Here is a 19046-nt window from a genome sequence, read left to right on the forward strand (position 1 = left end):
AGCACCTTTCTGTTGTTTACTCAGTAGACAACTCAAGACTCCATTTAGAAATCAGGAAATGAGAAGGCCTGAGGAGCATTTTCATGTTTTGTCTCACTCCTTCCTGCTCTTGTTTCCCACAGGTCCTGTGGCACCTGGACATCTTTCGCCGGAGCTTCCGGCAGCTGACCACACACAAGTGCATGGAGGACTCGTGTATCTTCTGTGCCCTGAAGGTAAGAGTCTAGACTTGTGGGTGGAGAGAGGATGGGGCCTGGGGTTGGAGGAGTTGATTCACTTATTCACGAATCCTTTCCAGGTAATGCCTTCCAAAGAATGCAGATAGAGGATGGTTATTTTGATATTGGACTGTTGCGTTTATTTTAACAGTAAATCTAGGAGGTTTTTTTTCTCAAGTGACTTTTGTGGATTTAGCTGAGTGCCCCCAGAGAGATGGAGGACCACGCTTTTGAATGTGAACATGTGTATCTCAGCATCTGAATTGTCAGTAAGTAAGTAATCTAACCTGGTGTGGACAGGCAGTGGTTGGATGCCTGGCCACTGGTTATGGATTATGTACCATGGATCTCTCTCTGACTGTCAGACTCCTGAACAGCTAATCAAATGGCTACCCAGACTATTTGCATGGCCCCCTCCCCCTCTGGAACGCTGCTGCTACTCTCTGTTATTATCTATGCATAGTCACTTTAATAACTCTACCTACCGGTACATGTACATATTACCTCAATTACCTTGACACCGGTGCCCCTTCACATTGACTCTGTACCGGTACCCCCTGCTATATTGCCCTGCTATTGTTACGTACTGCTGCTCTTTAATCATTTGTTATTCTTATCTCTTACTTTTTTTGTGGTTGTTTTCTTAAAACTGCATTGTTGGTTAAGGGCTTGTAAAGTAAGCATTACACTGTAAGGTCTACCTGTTGTATTTGGTGCATGTGACAAATACAATTTGATTTGATCTGGACAGACTGCTGAATGTAGATCATTGGCTTTAGCCAGCTCCCCCCCCCCCCCCTCTCTCTTTCTGTCTCTCTATCTCCCTTACACTCCCTCTTTCTCCCCCTTTCTCTCTCATTATGGCTGCTCCCTCCAATCCCCCCTCTCTCATCGATCTTTGTTTTATTATTACATTCCATCTAATGTGCAGGAATGCCACTGGCACTCTCCATCAAACGTGCAATATCTCAGTTGGGAATGAGAGGCTCTCTCCTGTGCTTTCCCCTGTCCGTTTGTCTCTGTCGGTCTGTCTGTCTGTGAGGGGTGGGACGGACTCAATGGTTCTCTCTCTGTTTCACCGTGATGGTCCGTCTCGCTGTCTTATAACGTGTCCGTGACCATCTCCTTCTCACTGTGACCAATGACCATTCTCTATATATCTCACCATGACCGTGTATTTCTGTCTGAGTGTGGTCTATCTAACTTAGATGTGACGCAGTACTGGGCTCTTTGTCGGGCATTCCAAATCTCTGTCCGATTGTCTGTTTCTTTGTCTGGCTGGCAGAACCAGACTAGCTTTGCCTCTATTCTACTTTCATTACACCACAAGACTCATCCTGTGGGCCAGAAGTTATTTTTTTCCCTGTTTTGATCACTGATTCGATCTTAATGAGGAGGTGTCTCAAACTCACACACACCCGAGGTGACAGTCGGGCTGCGTAAATGCCTTTTGAGTGGCTGCAGGATGGCACTTCACACACTCAGCCGTGTGGGATTTTTTACCCCCAAATGCAGATTTAATGAGCTCTTGTGAATCTGAGTGGTGTGATCTGCGATGCATTAGGGCTGCAGGGCCATCAGAGGGGTTTGATGGTGACATTTGAAGGCATTTCTGATTCCTTTGTGGGTCTGTGGCAGGCAGGCAGGCAGGCAGGCAGGCAGGCATGGCTTAGAGCAGCTGAATCTGGCCAGCTGGCAGGACTTGGAGAGTGAAAGAGCCCTGTGGGTTCAACGAGGCCATCCTTTTAGCTACTGGCTAACTAGGTCTGGTCCTTTTGACTGTGACCGGTTAGCTGGTTTCACACTCGTGTCTACTGTACCTCAGTGTGAGTCATAGTCATTGTAGGCTTAAGTGTACTTCTGCTGCTCCCTCTGTACTTTCTCTCTCTCTTTCACTCCATCTCCCCCCACTCCCTCTCTCTCCTGTTCTCTCTCCCCCTCTGCTCTCTCCATCTCTCCGTATGCCCCCTTTCCATTTTCCTCCATCTCCCTCTCTCTCCCTCCCTCTGGTCTCCCTCTCTCCTCTCTTTCTCTCCCTCTCTCTTGGTGTTTCAGCCTTATCGGAATTCACCAGGGCTCATTTGAGGGGTCGATTACAGGGCATTTCTGCCAGGCATTTAATTTGAGAAGAATTATTAGGCTATGATCATTTATCCTCTCCCCACTTCTTTCTCTGCCGCTCCTGTTCTCTCTCCCTTACCTCACCCACCTCTTCTCTTCTCCTCTCGCTCTCTCTCCTCCTTGCGCAAGATGAATTGAGGTGCAGCGGCAGGGCAAACGTGTGTATGTGTGTGTGCGTGCGTGCGTGCACAACTGCATGCACACCTGTGGGTGTTTGTGTGCCTGCATGTGTCTGTGTCCACTTTCCCAATAAACACCCACATTGTTCAGGGTGTTTTTTGATTGAGGAAAGAGAAAGACATTATAATGGGCCATCTTCTCTCAGTAAGTCTAGGTTGTGGTATGAGAATAGTCCATTCGTATGGATGTCTTGCACCTGAACGTGTCATGCCCTGGTGAATACCTGAATACTCGGAGGCGGTACAGTGACAGTGGGAAGTACAAAGCTATAATACTTTCCCCTATGGCTGTTAACTCGTATGTTTTCCATTATGGCTGTTAACTCGTATGTTTTCCATTATGGCTGTGATGAAGTGTTTGGGTTAAAGGGATAATCCACCCCCAGAAATAAAAATCATGAAACTCCTGTCAATTTGGTGAAGGCCTATGTTCTATCGGTGGGTAAAATACAATCTTCCCCCATGGTTTAACTTCTAAGTGGTCCGCCCTGTGAAAATCAGGAAATCGTGTAGGAACCTGTCATAGCTATATATATATATATATATATATATAATTCTCGTCACTGAAGATACTGGATTACACACTATCCCATTTTACAATGCTATTAAAACAATTGCCTGCACTCCAGATCACCCAATCAACCAATAGATGGTATGGCCATGCTTGTCTAGAACACATCCGTCCGTTAATATCGTCATGACAAAGTATAGATTTCGCTTAGATGTGCTCAATCTAAACAGTGTACTAAATGATTCACCTCCATTTGTCCTTCAAGTACCATGTCGCAATTTGCCCTCTCTGTAGGAAACCGAGATGTTACAGAAAGGAGGAGATAGGAATTCCTTTGGGCAATGAATGGAGAAACGCCCCACCCAACTGACTGTCGACCAATCGCATGCACGTTGTCATGCTGCGTCACGCGGTTGCTAAGCTAATCATCACGCAATCCAATTCTAATGGAGTTTCCCCATCTCAAAATGATCTCTGTGGGAAAGGAATGTAATGCTGCTCTCGCTCTGGGCAGAGATGCCATTTATATCACAGTGTAAGAAATGAACTGTAAGTTGAACTTAGAGCTAGCTACTTCACATGCTGATATTGGCTTTGGTATTATGTACAAACAGTTCCAAATGCTGTTTTCAAGCGGCCTGATTCACGCAGTCTCTGAACGGTTGATGTTGAGATGTGTCTGTTCCATGAACTCTGTGGAGCATTTATTTGGGCTGCAATCTGAGGTGCAGTTAACTCTAATGAACTTATCCTCTGCAGCAGAGGTAACTCTGGGTCTTCCTTTCCTGTGGCGGTTCTCATGAGAGCCAGTTTCTTCGTAGCGCTTGATGGTTTTGGCGACTGCACTTGAAGAAACGTTCAAAGTTCTTGAAGTTTTCCGCATTGACTGACCTTCATGTCTTAAAACCTGTTAACGGTACAGGTTCCCCAGGGGGTACCACCCCCCCGCTCAACTGTAATGGTGGCGCACAGAATGCTAAAATATTCTTAGAAATATTTAACCTCCACACATTTTTTATTTTTTATTTTTTTATTTCACCTTTATTTAACCAGGTAGGCTAGTTGAGAACAAGTTCTCATTTGCAACTGCGACCTGGCCAAGATAAAGCATAGCAGTGTGAACAGACAACACAGAGTTACACATGGAGTAAACAATTAACAAGTCAATAACACAGTAGAAAAAAATGGGCAGTCTATATACAATGTGTGCAAAAGGCATGAGGAGGTAGGCGAATAATACAATTTTGCAGATTAACACTGGAGTGATAAATGATCAGATGGTCATGTACAGGTAGAGATATTGGTGTGCAAAAGAGCAGAAAAGTAAATAAAAAAATAAAAAAAAACAGTATAAAAACAGTATGGGAATGAGGTAGGTGAAAATGGGTGGGCTATTTACCAATAGACTATGTACAGCTGCAGCGATCGGTTAGCTGCTCGGATAGCTGATGTTTGAAGTTGGTGAGGGAGATAAAAGTCTCCAACTTCAGCGATTTTTGCAGTTCGTTCCAGTCACAGGCAGCAGAGTACTGGAACGAAAGGCGGCCAAATGAGGTGTTGGCTTTAGGGATGATCAGTGAGATACACCTGCTGGAGCGCGTGCTACGGATGGGTGTTGCCATCGTGACCAGTGAACTGAGATAAGGCGGAGCTTTACCTAGCATGGACTTGTAGATGACCTGGAGCCAGTGGGTCTGGCGACGAATATGTAGCGAGGGCCAGCCGACTAGAGCATACAAGTCGCAGTGGTGGGTGGTGTAAGGTGCTTTGGTGACAAAACGGATGGCACTGTGATAGACTGCATCCAGTTTGCTGAGTAGAGTGTTGGAAGCCATTTTGTAGATGACATCGCCGAAGTCGAGGATCGGTAGGATAGTCAGTTTTACTAGGGTAAGCTTGGCGGCGTGGGTGAAGGAGGCTTTGTTGCGGAATAGAAAGCCGACTCTTGATTTGATTTTCGATTGGAGATGTTTGATGTGAGTCTGGAAGGAGAGTTTGCAGTCTAGCCAGACACCTAGGTACTTATAGATGTCCACATATTCAAGGTCGGAACCATCCAGGGTGGTGATGCTAGTCGGGCATGCGGGTGCAGGCAGCGATCGGTTGAAAAGCATGCATTTGGTTTTACTCGCGTTTAAGAGCAGTTGGAGGCCACGGAAGGAGTGCTGTATGGCATTGAAGCTCGTTTGGAGGTTAGATAGCACAGTGTCCAATGACGGGCCGAAAGTATATAGAATGGTGTCGTCTCTGCGTAGAGGTGGATCAGGAATCGCCCGCAGCAAGAGCAACATCATTGATATATACAGAGAAAAGAGTCGGCCCGAGAATTGAACCCTGTGGCACCCCCATAGAGACTGCCAGAGGACCGGACAGCATGCCCTCCGATTTGACACACTGAACTCTGTCTGCAAAGTAATTGGTGAACCAGGCAAGGCAGTCATCCGAGAAACCGAGGCTATTGAGTCTGCCGATAAGAATATGGTGATTGACAGAGTCGAAAGCCTTGGCGAGGTCGATGAAGACGGCTGCACAGTACTGTCTTTTATCGATGGCGGTTATGATATCGTTTAGTACCTTGAGCGTGGCTGAGGTGCACCCGTGACCGGCTCGGAAACCAGATTGCACAGCGGAGAAGGTACGGTGGGATTCGAGATGGTCAGTGACCTGTTTGTTGACTTGGCTTTCGAAGACCTTAGATAGGCAGGGCAGCATGGATATAGGTCTATAGCAGTTTGGGTCCAGGGTGTCTCCCCCTTTGAAGAGGGGGATGACTGCGGCAGCTTTCCAATCCTTGGGGATCTCAGACGATATGAAAGAGAGGTTGAACAGGCTGGTAATAGGGGTTGCGACAATGGCGGCAGATAGTTTCAGAAATAGAGGGTCCAGATTGTCAAGCCCAGCTGATTTGTACGGGTCTAGGTTTTGCAGCTCTTTCAGAACATCTGCTATCTGGATTTGGGTAAAGGAGAACCTGGAGAGGCTTGGGCGAGGAGCTGCGGGGGCGGAGCTGTTGGCCGAGGTTGGAGTAGCCAGGCGGAAGGCATGGCCAGCCGTTGAGAAGTGCTTATTGAAGCTTTCGATAATCGTGGATTTATCGGTGGAGACCGTGTTACCTAGCCTCAGTGCAGTGGGCAGCTGGGAGGAGGTGCTCTTGTTCTCCATGGACTTCACAGTGTCCCAGAACTTTTTGGAGTTGGAGCTACAGGATGCAAACTTCTGCCTGAAGAAGCTGGCCTTAGCTTTCCTGACTGACTGCGTGTATTGGTTCCTGACTTCCCTGAACAGTTGCATATCACGGGGCTATTCGATGCTATTGCAGTCCGCCACAGGATGTTTTTGTGCTGGTCGAGGGCAGTCAGGTCTGGAGTGAACCAAGGGCTGTATCTGTTCTTGGTTCTGCATTTTTGAACGGAGCATGCTTATCTAAAATGGTGAGGAAGTTACTTTTAAAGAATGACCAGGCATCCTCAACTGACGGGATGAGGTCAATGTCCTTCCAGGATACCCGGGCCAGGTCGATTAGAAAGGCCTGCTCACAGAAGTGTTTTAGGGAGCGTTTGACAGTGATGAGGGGTGGTCGTTTGACTGCGGCTCCGTGGCGGATACAGGCAATGAGGCAGTGATCGCTGAGATCCTGGTTGAAGACAGCGGAGGTGTATTTGGAGGGCCAGTTGGTCAGGATGACGTCTATGAGGGTGCCCTTGTTTACAGAGTTAGGGTTGTACCTGGTGGGTTCCTTGATGATTTGAGTGAGATTGAGGGCATCTAGCTTACATTGTAGGACTGCCGGGGTGTTAAGCATATCCCAGTTTAGGTCACCTAACAGAACAAACTCTGAAGCTAGATGGGGAGCGATCAATTCACAAATGGTGTCCAGGGCACAGCTGGGAGCTGAGGGTGGTCGGTAGCAGGCGGCAACAGTGAGAGACTTATTTCTGGAGAGGGTAATTTTCAAAATTAGTAGTTCGAACTGTTTGGGTATGGACCTGAAAAGTATGACATTACTTTGCAGGCTATCTCTGCAGTAGACTGCAACTCCGCCCCCTTTGGCAGTTCTATCTTGACGGAAGATGTTATAGTTGGGTATGGAAATCTCTGAATTTTTGGTGGCCTTCCAAGGACATCAGGGTTAGCAGAGTGTGCTAAAGCAGTGAGTAAAACAAACTTGGGGAGGAGGCTTCTGATGTTGACATGCATAAAACCAAGGCTTTTTCGATCACAAAAGACAACAAATGAGGGTACCTGGGGACATGCAGGGCCTGGGTTTACCTCCACATCACCCGCGGAACAGAGAAGGAGTAGTATGAGAGTGCGGCTAAAGGCTATCAAAACTGGTCGCTTAGAGCGTTGGGGGCAGAGGATAAGAGGAGCAGGTTTCTGGGCATGGTAGAATATATTCAGGGCATAATGCGCAGACAGGGGTATGGTGGGGTGCGGGTACAGCGGAGGTAGGCCCAGGCACTGGGTGATGATGAGAGAGGTTGTATCTCTGGACATGCTGGTTGTAATGGGTGAGGTCACCGCATGTGTGGGAGGTGGGACAAAGGAGGTAACAGGGGTATGCAGAGTGGGTCTAGGGGCTCCATTGTGAACTAAAACAATGATAACTAACCTGAACAACAGTATACAAGGCATATTGACATCTGAGAGAGACATACAGCGAGGCATACAGTAATCACAGGTGTTGAATTTGGAAAGCTAGCTAAAAACAGTAGGCGAGGCTAATCCGCTAGCACAACAAACAGCAGGTAAAATGACGTTGACTAGGCAACGGGGCCGACAGGTAAAACAAACAAGCAGAAAGGAGTACCGTGATTAATGGACAGTCCAGCGTGTGTCAGCTATGTAGCCAAGAGATCAGTGTCCAGGGGGCAGCGGTGGATGGGCAGGGAAGCTGGGCTGGCGAGTGTTATCCAGGTTTTTAAAAAACTAACAATGACTGAATAGCTTGTAGCTAGTTAGCTGGTTAGCGTCTGGAGGTTCTTGAGTGTGTCATAAAAATAAAAATAAGAGTAAAAGTAATAGCGATTCCGTATCACATTGGGTGAGGCAGGTTTCCGGAAGGTATAAACAAATTAAAAATCAAAAAGAGATAGAAAGTAAATGGGGTCAGAGAGTGATTGGGACGCGGTGGTTCAGACGGTTAGCAGGCCTGTGCTAACAAGCTAACAGTTCGTAGGCCCGAGCTAGACAAGGTAGCAGTTAGCGGACCGGAGCTTGACAAGCTAGCCATTAGCAGGCCGAATTAGCAAGCAGGGAGATAGCGAGGGCTAGAGAGTTAACCTTTGGGGGACGTCGCGATGGGGTGAGTCTGTTTATTCCTCTTCATGCGTTGAGCTGGAGATACAGCGATTCAGAAAGCTCGCGGGCCTTGGCCAGCAGATGGATCTTTGGCGATGTCGCAGCGGAAAAGCCTGTTGAAACCCCCTCGGACGATTATGTCGGCGGACCAGTCGTGATGGATCGGCGGGGCTCCGTGTCGGCAGTAGAGGGTCCAGGCCAATTGGCAAAATAGGTATTGTTGGACCTCTTCGGCTAGTCGGGAGATGGGCTTAGCTCGAGGCTAGCTCCAGGCTAACTGGTGCTTGCTCTGGGACAGAGACGTTAGCCAGGAGTAGCCACTCGGATTGCAGCTAGCTAGTTGCGATGATCCGGTGTAAAGGTTCAGAGCTTGCGGTAGGAATCCGGAGATGTGGTAGAGAAAAAGCAGTCTGATATGCTTTGGGTAGATGTCGCGCTGGTGTCCTAGTTAGCGTTGAAGACCGCTAGCAGTGGCTAGCTACTAGCTAGTAGCTAGTTAGCTGGCTAGCTTCTGATGAGGGTTCCGGTTCTAAAGTATAGAAAAAGCAGATCCGTACCACATTGGGTGATGCGGGTTGCAGGAGAGTATATTCAGCCTGTAGTTGGAAACTGAGATTAAAATATGTACGAAATATATACAGAAAAAAAACGAGGAAAAAACTATATTTACACTATACAGGACGGGACAAGACAAAACACACGTCCGACTGCTACGCCATCTTGGATCATGAACAAGTCCAATAGCTCAAATGAAAGATAAACACCTTGTTCATCTACCCAGCGTGTCAGATTTCTAAAATGTTTTACGGCGAAAACATAGCACATATGTATGTCAAACCACCACAAAGACATAGACGATATACAGCCATTTTGTTGAACAAAAGATGCAATCACAAACGCAGGATTAAAAGAAAAATAATTCACTAAACTTTTGAAAATCTTCATCAGATGACAGTAATAGGACATGTTACACAGAACATTTATGTTTTTTTCAATAATATGCAATTTATATCCATAAATCTCCGTTTACATTGACGCCATGTTCAGAAAATGCTCAAAAATGTCCGGAGAAATTATAGATAGCTCCGCCAGATAACAGAAATAAACATCATAAACTTTGACTAAATATACATGTTCTACATATAGTTAGAAAGATACACTGCTTCTTAATGCAACCGCTGTGCCACATTTATTTTTAACGTTACAGAATTAGTTCACTATGTAATAATCTGAGACGGCGCTCAGACGTAAGCAATATTTCTCCGCTATGTTGGAGTCAACAGAAATACAAAATTACAACATAAATATTCCCTTACCTTTGATGGTCTTCGATCAGAATGTAGTGGAAGGAGTCATACTTACCTAATATATCGTTTTGTTTCAGTTTGTGTGTCCTTATAATAGCATATGCTACGAGTTCCAGCTGAAATGCATCCAAAATGACTTCTGGTCCCGAACAGTTGCGCATCAAAACTTCAAAATTACATATTATATGTCGACTAAACTGGTCAAACTAAGTGCAGAATCAAGCTTTAGGATGTTATAAACGTACAAAACAATTCTCAATTCAACCGGACAATCATACTCCTTCTCAGGCATTCTGGAACAAAGGAAGGTCTGTTCCAAAAGCGCGCTCTAACGCCCATGTATTTTCTCGCGACACCCACTCTTTGGCCTCCCAAAGGGTCAAAGCTCGCGGGATTTGCACAATTAAACGCTCTACTGAATGAGGACATCTAGTGGAAGTGTCTCCAGATCCATAGCTGGTTGGGAAGGGTGGCGGCGATGACGTCAAAGTTGCCCCAACTTTCAGTATTCCAAAAATAGTTTGGGAGATTGCCTGCCCTGTGAGTTCTGCTATACTTACAGACATAATTCACGGTTTTAGAAGCTTTAGAGTGTTTTCTATCCAATAATTATTATTATATGCATATATTAGCAATTTTGGACAGATTTTTTTCCAGTTTACTATGGGCACGCAATTCATCCAAAGGGGGCAGTATTCTGCCTAGCCTTAACAAGTTTTAAAGTAATGATGGAATGTTGTTTCTCTTTGCTTATGTGAGATGTTCTTGCCATAATACGGACTTGGTCTTTTACCCATACCTTGTCACAACACAACTGATTGACTCAAATGCATTAAGAAGGAAATAAATTCCACAAATTAACTTTTAACAAAGCACACCTGTTAATTGAAATTAATTCCAGGTGACTTCCTCATGAAGCTGGTTGAGAGTGTGCAAAACTGTCATCAAGGCAAGGGTAGCTACTTTGAAGTATCTCAAATAAACAATATATTTTGATTTGTTTAACACTTTTTTGGTCACTACATGATTCCATATGTTTTATTTCATAGATTTGATGTCTTTAATATTATTCTACAATGTAGAAAATAGTAAAAATAAAGAAAAACCCTTGAATGAGAAGATGTGTCCAAACTTTTGACTGGTACTGTAGATAAACTCTTTTGCTAAATAGTATGGTCTACAGCTTATCATGAGGTATTCTAACTCGGGCGCACAGAACCTTAACAGAAAAAGTTTCAAGATGATCCAAAAAAAGGTGTTTTACAAAAACGTTCCTAAAAAACTTTATGGATGTTACATTGCCTGTAAGAGTCACCCCTTCTATCTATATAACACTGTAGAACACGCAAAATAACTTGAGACACTTAATTTGGTCTGTATTACTTCATCTTCATAACTTACACTGGGGGACAGCAGTGAGTGGACAAACAAGCTCCGTGAGCCCCTTCTAAAGGCCATGAAATATTTTTGACTGAAAAGCATTTTTTGAGACTTGGAATTCTACTCTGTAATGAACAAAATGCATATAATTTCCTACTTAAACTGGTCAAATAAAGCCTGAACTCCAACCTATAGACCCTAAGGATAGATGTGAATGTAGTTTCATTCGGAAATTAACTTTATTTGTAGATGGTCAGATTGACTTTCCCATGGAATTGACCATATACTAATCAACAGTATAGTTATTTTAAGGATGAAGACTTTATAAAACACTATAGGAAGTGAGTGTTAACTTGATGTGAAGGATATTTGCCAGCTTCCGGTTGCAGTCAAAATACAGTGCATTTGGAAAGTATTCAGACCCCTTGACTTTTACACATTTTATTACATTACAGCCTTCTTCTAAAATGTGTTAAATTGTTTTTTTTTACTGTCATCAATCTACTAACAACAATACCCCACAATGACAAAGCAAAAACAGTTTTTTAGACAGTTTTGCAAATTTATAAAGATATATAATACACCAGTATTCAGACCCTTTACTTTGTCGAAGCACCTTTGGCAGCGTTTACAGCCTCAAGTCTTCTTGGATGATGCTACAAGATTGGCACACCTGTATTTGGGGACTTCCTCCCATTATTCTCTGCAGATCCTCTCAAGCTCTGTCAGGTTGGTTCAATCCTGTTCAAGTCTGGGCTCTGGCTGGGCCATTCAAGGACGTTAAGAGACTTGTCCCGAAGCCACTACTGTGTTCTTTTGGCTGTGTGCTTAGGGTTGTTGTCCTGTTGGCAGGTGAACCTCATCATCATCATCATGGATCTCTCTGTACTTTGCTCTGTTCACCTTTCCCTCGTTGTTTTCCTGTTGGAAGGTGAACCTTCGCCCCAGTCTGAGGTACTGATTGCTCTGGAGCAGGTTGTCATCATGGATCTCTCTGTACTTTGCTGTGTTCATCTTTCCCTCTATCCTGACTAGTCTCCCAGTCCCTGTCACTGAAAAACATGTCCACAGCATGATGCTTTCACCACCATGCTTCACCGGAGGGATGGTGCAAGGTTTCCAACCGGACGTGACGCTTGGCATTCAGGCCAAAGAGTTCAATCTTGGTTTCATCAGACCAGAGAATATTGTTTCTCATGGTCTGAGAGTCCTTTGGGTGCATTTTGACAAACTCCAAGTGGGCTGTCATGTGCCTTTTACTGAGGAGTAGCTTCCATCTAGGCACTCTACCATAAAGGACTGATTGGTGGAATGCTGCAGAGATGGTTGTCCTTCTGGAAGGTTCTCCCATCTCCACTGAGGAACTCTGGAGTTCTGTCAGAGTGACCATCCCCCGATTGCTCAGTTTGGCCGGGCGGCCAGCTCTAGGAAGAGTCTTGGTGAATCCAAACTTCTCCCATTTAAGAATGATGGAGGCCACTGTGTTCTTCGGGACCTTCAATGCTGCAGACATTCTTCCGTACCCTTCCCCAGATCTGTGCATCGACATAATCCTGTCTCGGAGCTCTATGGACAATTCCTTCGACCTCATGGCTTGTTTTTGCTCAGACATAAAATGTCAACTGTGGGACCTTACATAGACAGGGGTGTGCCTTTGCAAATCATGTGCAATCAATTGAATTTACCACAGGTGAACTCCATTCAAGTTGTAGAACAATCTCAAGGACGATCAATGTAAAATGGATGCACCTGAGCTCAGCTTCGAGTCTCATAGCAAAGGGTCTGAATACTTGTGTAAATAAGGTATTTCTGTTTTTTTATATCGAATACATTTGCACTAAAAACGTGTTTTTTGCTTTTTCATTATGGGGTATTGTGTGTAGATTGCTGATTATTTTTATTTATTTAATGAATCTTAGAACAAGGCTGTAACGTAACAAAATGTGTTAAAAGTCAAGCGGTCTGAATACTTTACGTATGCACTGTATGTGAACCCTGTGAATTTATCAATCAATCAATCAAATTTATTCAAGAAGCCCTCCTTACATCAGCTGATGTCACAAAGTGCTGTACAGAAACCCAGCCTAAAACCCCAAACAGAAGCAATGCAGGTGTAGAAGCACGGTGGCTCGGAAAAACTCCCTAGAAAGGCCAGAACCTAGGAAGAAACCTAGAGAGGAACCAGGCCATGAGGGGTGGCCAGTCCTCTTTTGGCTGTGCCGGGTGGAGATTATAACAGAACATGGCCAAGATGTTCAAATCTTCATAGATGACCAGCAGGGTCAGATAATAATAATCACAGTGGTTGTAAAGATTGCAACAGGTCAGCATCTCAGGAGTAAATGTCAGTTGGCTTTTAATAGCCTATCATTCAGAGTCTCTAGAGAGTTGAAAACAGCAAGTCTGGGACAGGTAGCACGTTCGGTGAACAGGTCAGGATTCCATAGCCACAGGCAGAACAGTTGAAACTGGAGCAGCAGCACGACCAGGTGGACTGGGGACTGCAAGGAGTCATCAGGCCAGGTTGTCCTATAATTTCTTTGTGGGATTCCTTTTACTCCAGAGAGTGTTAATGTTACTGACCCTGCTGTGTTATTGTGTTTCTTTTTGTTTCTAGAGTATCTTTGCCCAATTCCAGTTTAGCAGTGAGAAGGTGTTGCCGTCTGACGCGCTCCGCAGCGCCCTGGCCAAGACCTTCCAGGACGAACAGCGCTTCCAGCTGGGCATCATGGACGACGCTGCAGAGTGCTTTGTAAGAGACAACCCTCCCTCACTCTTCCACTCTTCCTCTCTCACCTCCCTTATTCCTCCGTACTTACTTACCTTATCCCTCACCTCCCCACGTACATTACAATTCATTCTTCCACTCCTACTTATTTTTTTATATACAGTGGGTTAAAAAAGTATTTAGTCAGCCACCAATTGTGCAAGTTCTCCCACTTAAAAAGATGAGAGAGGCCTGTAATTTTCATCATAGGTACACTTCAACTATGACAGTCAAAATGAGAAAGAAAAAATCCAGAAAATCACATTGTAGGATTTTTAATGAATTTATTTGCAAATTATGGTGGAAAATAAGTCTTTGGTCACCTACAAACAAGCAAGATTTCTAGCTTCTTCTTTAAGAGGCTCCTCTGTCCTCCACTCGTTACATGTATTAATGGCACCTGTTTGAACTTGTTATCAGTATAAAAGACACCTGTCCACAACCTCAAACAGTCACACTGCAAACTCCACTATGGCCAAGACCAAAGAGCTGTCAAAGGACACCAGAAACAAAATTGTAGACCTGCACCAGGCTGGGAAGACTGAATCTGCAATAGGTAAGCAGCTTGGTTTGAAGAAATCAACTGTGAGAGCAATTATTAGGAAATGGAAGACATACAAGACCACTGATAATCTCCCTCGATCTGGGGCTCCACGCAAGATCTCACCCCGTGGGGTCAAAATGATCACAAGAACGGTGAGCAAAAATTTGAGAACCACACGGGGGGACCTAGTGAATGACCTGCAGAGAGCTGGGACCAAAGTAACAACGCCTACCATCAGTAACACACTACGCCGCCAGGGACTCAAATCCTGCAGTGCCAGACGTGTCCCCCTGCTTAAGCCAGTACATGTCCAGGCCCGTCTGAAGTGTGCTAGAGAGCATTTGGATGATCCAGAAGAAGATTGGGAGAATGTCATATGGTCAGATGAAACCAAAATATAACTTTTGGGTAAAAACTCAACTCGTCGTGTTTGCATCTACAGTTGAAGTCGGAAGTTTACAGTCATTAAAACTTGTTTTTCAACCACTCCACAAATTTCTTGATAACAAACTACTAACATCTACTTTGTGCATGACACAAGTCATTTTTCCAACAATTGTTTACAGACAGATTATTTTGCTTATAATTCAGTCAGAAGTCGACATACACTAAGTTGACTGTGCCTTTAAACAGCTTGGAAAATTCCAGAAAATTATGACATGGCTTTAGAAGCTTCCGATAGGCTAATTGACATAATTTGAGTCAATTGGAGTTGTACCTATGGATGTATTTCAAGGCCTACCTTAAAACTCAGTGCCTCTTTGCTTGACATCATGGGAAAATCAAAAGAAATCAGCCAAGACCTCAGAAAAAAAATTGTAGACCTCCACAAGTCTGGTTCATCCTTGGGAGCAATTTCCAAATGCCTGAAGGTACCACGTTCATCTGTACAAACAATAGCACTCAAGTATAAACACCATGGGACCACGTAGCCGTCATACCGCTCAGGAAGGAGGCGCATTCTGTCTCCTAGAGATGAACGTACTTTGGTGTGAAAAGTGCAAATCAATCCCAGAACAACAGCAAAGGACCCTGTGAAGGTGCTGGAGGAAACAGGTACAAAAGTATCTATATCCACAGTAAAAACGAATCCTATATCGACATAACCTGAAAGGCCGCTCAGCAAGGAAAAAGCCACTGCTCCAAAACCGCCATAAAAAAGCCAGACTACGGTTTGCAACTGCACATGGGGACAAGATCGTACTTTTTGGAGAAATGTTCTCTGGTCTGATGAAACAAAAGTAGAACTGTTTGGCCATAATGACCATCGCTATGTTTGGAGGAAAAAGGGGGAGGCTTGCAAGCCGAAGGACACATCCCAACCATGAAGCACGGGGGTGGCAGCATCCTGTTGTGGCGGTGCTTTTCTCCAAGTGGGACTGGTGCCATTCACAAAAAAGATGGCATCTTAAGGAAGGAAAATGATGTGGATATATTGAAGCAACATCTCAAGACATCAGTCAGGAAGTTAAAGCTTGGTCGCAAATGGGTCTTCCAAATGGACAATGACCCCAAGCATACTTCCAAAGTTGTGGCAAAATGGCTTAAGGACAACATAGTCAAGGTATTGGAGTGGCCATCACAAAGCCCTGACCTCAATCCTATAGAACATTTGTGGGCAGAACTGAAAAAATGTGTGCGAGCAAGGAGGCCTACAAACCTGACTCAGTTACACCAGCTCTGTCAGGAGGAATGGGCCAAAATTCACCCAACTTATTGTGGGAAGCTTGTGGAAGGCTACCTGAAACGTTTGACCCAAGTTAAACAATTTAAAGGCAATGCTACCAAATACTAATTGAGTGTATGTAAACTTCTGACCCACTGGGAATGTGATGAAAGAACTAAAAGCTGAAATAAATAATTCTCTCTGCTATTATTCTAACATTTCACATTCTTAAAATAAAGTGGTGATCCTAACTGACCTAAGACAGGGAATTTTTACTAGGATTAAATGTCAGGAATTGTGAAAAACTGTGTTTAAATGTATTTGGCTAAGGTGTATCTAAATGTCCGACTTCAACTGTATGTAAAAACAGAAGAGCTAAGAGATCAGCTAAAAGGGATCTCATAGCTAAATGCTGTATGTTGAAACCAGACATTTGCAGTAGCATAACATTCACAAAACAGTGACAGTGTCACTATTTTCTTTGGGAGAACAAAGGAAAGTTTGGGAAGTGTTTTTCACTTTGGGAAGCTGTAGTGCAGAGTTCTGTACAGGGGCTTTTCCTGAACCCACCGACAGTAAGTCCACCTGGTCTCTAAATTACCACAAAGAAACCAACGAACCTGCTCTCCTCCGCTGGCCGCCGTCCCTCCTTCTCCCCTCTCAGAGGTGCATGATTGTAAAGAATCATTTTATTTCCTCCTTACCAGCTAATCTTATAAGCAACGGCATTGGGCAGCCAGCCAGAGGACTGTTCCTTACCCTGTATCTCTATCTGGGCTTGTTCTCTCCTCTCCACCTCTCTTCCTTCTCTCCTATCTCTCCCCTCTCCCCCTCTTCTGCTTGTTTAGCAGCCCTTGTGTTCTGCTGACAACCTGGAACATACAAAAACTGCAACTTGGGTGGGTTTTTGAATGTGTATTATTCGAGGTGCTTGGCTGTGGCTGCAGTCTGGAGGCAGTGAGATGGTGGGTGCGGAGCAGATGCTAACTGTACACTGGACCCTCCCCGTGGAGACCCTCTCTCTGCGGTGCTGCAGAACTCACCGCCCAGAGGGCTCCTGCCTGCAGTTAGAGTGATCAATCAACCAGTAAATTATCCCAGTATAACCGACCACAGCCTCTGTGATTCACTGGACTTCAGTGATAGAAGTTTTCTCAAGATTCTTTCAAAAGGATATTTTCTTTGTGTGTTGGTTTTGTCATGACGTAGTCGTGCGATTAAGTAAAAACGTACAAGCACACACACACTTGCGTACATGCACAATTACACACACACGAAAAAAAACGGGCATAACGCTAACGTGACTGTCTCTACCTGTTGCCCCCACAGGAGAATATTCTAATGCGGATCCATTTCCACATCTCAGACGAGACCAAAGAAGACATCTGCACAGCCAAGCACTGCATCCCACACCAGAAGTTTGCCATGACACTCTTCGAACAGGTGAGCACAAACACAAGCATCAGTACAAATACAAGCCTAAGTAAATTCTTTATATTATCACAGTCAATCAAAACATTTTTAATCTCAGAATTGATCCGCCCATCCATTTCTATTTTAATTAACTGAAGTGAAGCCATCTCTGCTTATCATAGTCACGTAACTTGATGTGTGTGTGTTTGCAGTGTGTGTGTAGCAGCTGTGGGGCCTCCTCTGACCCACTGCCCTTTATTCAGATGGTGCACTACATCTCCACCACCTCCCTCTGGTAAGTAACCCTCTGACTGGGGAAACAGCACTGAGCCCACTGGGACTAACTAGCTCTGACTGGTACTAACTAGTGTTCTGTCTGGGACTGACTAGCTCTGACTGGTACTAACTAGTGTTCTGACTGGGACTGACTAGCTCTGACTGGTACTAACTAGTGTTCTGACTGGGACTGACTAGCTCTGACTGGTACTAACTAGTGTTCTGACTGGTACTAACGAGTGTTCTGACTGGGACTGACTAGTGTTCTGACTGGGACTGACTAGCTCTGACTGGTACTAATGAGTGTTCTGACTGGTACTAACAAGTGTTCTGACTGGGACTGACTAGTGTTCTGACTGGGACTGACTAGTGTTCTGACTGGTACTAACTAGTGTTCTGACTGGGAGTGACTAGCTCTGACTGGTACTAACTAGTGTTCTGACTGGTACTGACTAGTGTTCTGACTGGTACTAACTAGTGTTCTGACTGGTACTAACACGTGTTCTGACTGGTACTAACTAGTGTTCTGACTGGGAGTGACTAGCTCTGACTGGTACTAACTAGTGTTCTGACTGGTACTGACTAGTGTTCTGACTGGTACTAACTAGTGTTCTGACTGGGACTGACTAGTGTTCTGACTGGTACTAACTAGTGTTCTGACTGGTACTAACTAGTGTTCTGACTGGGAGTGACTAGCTCTGACTGGTACTAACTAGTGTTCTGACTGGGACTGACTAGCTCTGACTGGTACTAACTAGTGTTCTGACTGGTACTAACTAGTGTTCTGACTAGTTCTGACTAATGTTCACATTTGTTTTCAGGGGTTCTGGCGGGCTCTAACAAGTTCTGATTAGTTCTAACTTGTCTGGGTAGATATGACTCAAACCATGCAGTTAATTAACTAACACCATACATAGGGGCACATTAGGTGCATACTTTTATACAAAAGTGAAAATTTAAGGGCACTGTTCTCCAATTGAAATATGCTCCTTTATCTTCATAAATAGACAATAGAATGAAAAGCCTTTTTCAGTCTCTTTTACGCTGAGCAGAGCAGAAAATGTATGCTATTTTGGCCCTCTGCTAAATAGAATTAACACGCCAAGTTGGATATCAGGTCACCTAGGAATGGGTAATAGCTCCCTTATTCTTGGGGTTAGGAGCTGTCAGCAACACCTCTCTGGGCTGTGGGAGGAGGATCATCCCGCCGTTAGGCTACAGACTAGCTGTAGTGAGCCAGGGGCTGCCCGCCCACCCGCCCGCCAGCCTACGTCTCCAGCTGTGTGCTGTAGCCAGTCAACCCAGAGGGCTTGTTATGCTATGAGCAAACTTCTTATGCAAAAATTATGAAATGTCTCCATTC

At 44.7% G+C, this 19046-nt stretch overlaps 1 protein-coding gene across 3 annotated transcripts in view; it reads left to right on the forward strand.

The window, feature by feature from the left end:
* usp54a (ubiquitin specific peptidase 54a) overlaps positions 1 to 19046 on the forward strand; it is a 92282-nt gene that overhangs the window by 48631 nt on the left and 24605 nt on the right. For all 3 annotated transcript variants that reach the window (XM_029669620.2, XM_029669624.2, XM_029669621.2), the window contains exons 3-6: positions 123 to 215; positions 13635 to 13769; positions 17324 to 17437; positions 17620 to 17702. In XM_029669620.2, coding sequence (XP_029525480.2) covers positions 123 to 215; positions 13635 to 13769; positions 17324 to 17437; positions 17620 to 17702 — 425 coding nt within the window. The remainder of the gene's footprint in view (positions 1 to 122; positions 216 to 13634; positions 13770 to 17323; positions 17438 to 17619; positions 17703 to 19046) is intronic.

Source organism: Oncorhynchus nerka, linkage group LG10 (genome assembly GCF_034236695.1).
Source record: "Oncorhynchus nerka isolate Pitt River linkage group LG10, Oner_Uvic_2.0, whole genome shotgun sequence".
Taxonomy (NCBI): Eukaryota; Metazoa; Chordata; class Actinopteri; order Salmoniformes; family Salmonidae; genus Oncorhynchus; species Oncorhynchus nerka.